The 3,698-nt window shown below is 41.7% G+C and overlaps 1 protein-coding gene across 1 annotated transcript in view; it reads left to right on the forward strand.

Annotated features, from left to right (window-relative positions):
• Positions 1 to 2,559: 2,559 nt before the first annotated feature.
• Positions 2,560 to 3,698, forward strand: part of SARC_05085 (hypothetical protein) — a gene marked incomplete at both ends in the record, with an annotated part of 3,860 nt that continues 2,721 nt past the window's right edge. Inside the window, 2 exons of the mRNA XM_014301056.1 lie at positions 2,560 to 2,848; positions 3,485 to 3,616. Coding sequence (XP_014156531.1) covers positions 2,560 to 2,848; positions 3,485 to 3,616 — 421 coding nt within the window. The remainder of the gene's footprint in view (positions 2,849 to 3,484; positions 3,617 to 3,698) is intronic.

A 3,698-nucleotide genomic window follows, 5' to 3' on the forward strand; every position in this document is an offset into this window, starting at 1 on the left:
TTGTATGCTGTATGTGTGTGCTATGCGTGGAAGTTGTAAGTAAGAACGTATATTTATATTTACATATGCACTTGTGCTTGAAAGCTGATTAGCCTAAACTGAAGTCAACGGAACTGTATATACATATTTGTATGAGTTCGGTGCGCATGAGTGGAAGGTATTGTTGTTCTGTGAACGGCATGTCCCAATCGATGCAAACGGCTGTGATTGGCAGTAAATGCAGCAGTCGGATAACAGATTACACACAAATAAACGTGTACACGAACGCTTCTATTCTAAACATGTACGCAGGACATATCTGCAAGCATACATGCCCACACATATAAATCTACCCACGACCTATATAACCAGGTCTTTGCTGCAAGTATACACATCCACCTACATCTTTTTTTGTCATACATCTACCTACATACTTTTATGTCATACATCTATCTACCTACATACTTCTTTTGAGCCTCCAAGCCCAAATATGACAGCGGCTGCCGCCTACCACTGAGCTGCGCACACACATTCCGCCGGACCAGTTCAACGGCATCTGTGGCACTCCGAGGACCTGCATGCTCCAGTGCCACTGTTGAGACATAGTAATCGCATAAGGCAATGAGTGTCCGCGGCACTTGTGTGTCGGATTGGGGTGGTTGTGGATATAAGATACCCCTACATAGTTCAGTGTAGTTGGAGTTTGGGGTAGTATGTGTTTGATAAGAACGCCGACTATCGTCCTTTCTCTAGTCCAAGCTTCAATACGTTTTGGCTGGGTAGGGTATGATGATAGTAGATGATTGATTAATCATCGCTTTTACTACATACAGTGAAATTATTTGTAGGACTCGGTATGAATACGACATACTATAGGCGAGCAATGTCCCTCATGACTGGGTATATGACGACTGGAGATATTTAATTATCCTATTTACTACTTACAGCGGGATTCTTGATAGGGCTATATATACGATATACTACAAGCGAGCAATGTCGTTCTGGTCTACAGACGGGTGTTGTGATTTTTTCCTACCTCTAGTTCATTCTTCTACGACTCGGCATAATAATAGCAGATACTTCATTATCATGTTGTTTCATACTTACAGTGTGATGCTCGGTAAGACTGTGTGGATACGATATACTACAAGCGCTTCGACGGACAGGTACCACACTAAGGCATATATTGCATCGGAACAACCTTTCCACGTAGCGTAAGCTCATGTCACGTATCTGCATACACAACCAAGACATGCGCGCCACATCTTACGAAAATTTTACAAAAACAGAAACACTTACTGATATCATCCTATCGAATACTACCAACAAGAACACTTCTCATCTTGATGAATACTTTTGGTATCGCTTGGGCCAACTGGCGTAAACAAAGCTGCTTGCGCCACCCAAACGTCGACGGATATCACACCAGTCTATACATAGTATACTGTATGTGGATTGTGAACTCTTCATCTCTATAACATAGCTCGAAAATATCGCGTCTAGTTACAGCCAGCTGGTTGTTTGCATGCAGGGCGAATCCCCAGATATGATTCTAGGTCTACTATACAGCACATACATTGAGAAAGAACATTTTGTTACAGCGAGGTATCGCGAATATAACGATATTGAATAAGAATACCAGCACTCGGAATACACTTACCAGTCATGATACCGTCGACTAAGCACAATCACCAAACAGCAAAGTGTATGGTCTCATAGACACAACGGATGAATCAGATAGTCTTGTTACTTAATCCACTTTACCAGGCATATCTGTAGACACGAATGACACCCATGTAATGCATGGAGCTGAAAGACTAAAGAGTGATGGAGAAGAGCAGAACTAATATGTATATATATATATATAAATGCATATATGCAGTAAATTGTAGCACATATTCCCAGAAAGCGAAGCCACCACGACATACTTTTAAATAAATACATAAACGACAATAAATACATACATATGTCATCAATATTTTATCTTTGGCGCCAAAGGTATGCCACAGACAGTACCGAACTTTATAGTCCTGTTAAATCACTGATCAGTATGGTAGTAGATTTTTGCTCATATCAGAATGCTACGATAGCGGCCAATCATAGTTTAGAAGATCAATTTATATTGGCCAATAATCCAAAATATAGAGTAATGCTATTTTGCTTTACAGTGTTCTCAAATCAGGAGTACATTTACTCGTGTTACGTGTCGGTGTACATACATAGTCTGAGGGCTGTTCTATGATATAGGACATATGCAAGCTGTTTACTTGTAGCTACATTTATAGACAACTGAACTCACGCTTTCAATCCAATACTCAACATACGCTGAGTTTTGTCTAGCCTGTTTGTTTTCCAGGCGGAATACATACGGGAATTGTCACTGCCATCACGGAGTTTGGACGGCGTCTAGTAGCCGAACCTACCTAATTACAGTATATCTTTGCACCGCATACGAATTCAGAGAACTCGGGCGACTGGTTCTGTGAGTTCTGCAGCGATTTGAAATTCAGTCGTGTACTCATTGTAAATCGACCCTATTTCCACGCACACGTTTATTACGCGAATTTTGACTTAGACGCAATGACGGCTGTCGAAGCAATACGTGTGGCCTTCGCACTAGCTCAGGTATACCACATTACGAATGCCAATCAAGCAATTGATATGCCTGCGTATACTGTAATTGCCAATGCGAGCGTGTACACAGTAGATAGCACGAACCTCTGGGTGAATGCATTTGCATACGACACCTCGGGCGTGATCATAGCTGTGGGCACTGACGAGGAAGTGAGTACGCGTGTGCAAGAGATGGCGACGGTTGATGGAGGTGATGTTGTTACAATAGACGCTGAGGGGAAATATATTATGCCAGGTGAGACCAGGGGGCAGGAGTGTATGCAGATATTATATATTACTACTTCGTCAAGCTGTATAATATGAGTTTGTTAGCCGCTTTCTCGCGCATTGCATTGAATATACCCTTGGGGCTGATGATTAGCGGAGTGATTGTCAGGTATGTGGCCAAAAATGTACATAGACCTAACCATTTGAAGGTAGTGTGAAGGTTAAGTTATAGATACTTAGTATATAAAGTACCATGATACAATGGTAGGTCCCCTGCTCGGAGATCCAAGAGCACCACCCTCGCCTTATTTTATGTCTTGTATAAGAATACATCTCTCTATATTCTCTGAGACCTTCTACACTAACGTTTCTCAATGTAAAATAGCATATCTTTATATTCTCTTATTGTCTTTCGCAATGAATAACATCTCTGGTGGTATGCTTCAAGCTTTCATCTGTGGCCATTTTTGCGTAATAGACCCGAGTATAACCGACCGTGGGGCTGATGATAGGGGGCGATTGTCAGTAGTCTTGCATTTGCGATACAGAATTACATCTCTCAACATCTTCGTGGGGAAATCAAATCTTCTAACTCCCACTCCGTGCACGAGTATATAACCGTGCAACCTCTGTTCTTCGATCTAATCAAATCTCGCTGTAACAGGTTTCCAGGATACACATGTGCATGTTATAGAAGGCGGGCTGTCAGAATTAGGCGTATATTGCCTTATGGAGCCAGATCAGTCAACCGAGCAATATATCGCTGCCCTGCTTGAGTGTTCCGAAAATCAAACTGGTACGTTTAGAGTAACATTCGAGAGAACATATTCGTATCAGCGTATAGTATTGGGAAGATGACACCTGAGTGATTATATACA

This window comes from Sphaeroforma arctica (genome assembly GCF_001186125.1).
Source record: "Sphaeroforma arctica JP610 unplaced genomic scaffold supercont1.312, whole genome shotgun sequence".
Lineage (NCBI taxonomy): Eukaryota > Ichthyosporea > Ichthyophonida > Sphaeroforma > Sphaeroforma arctica.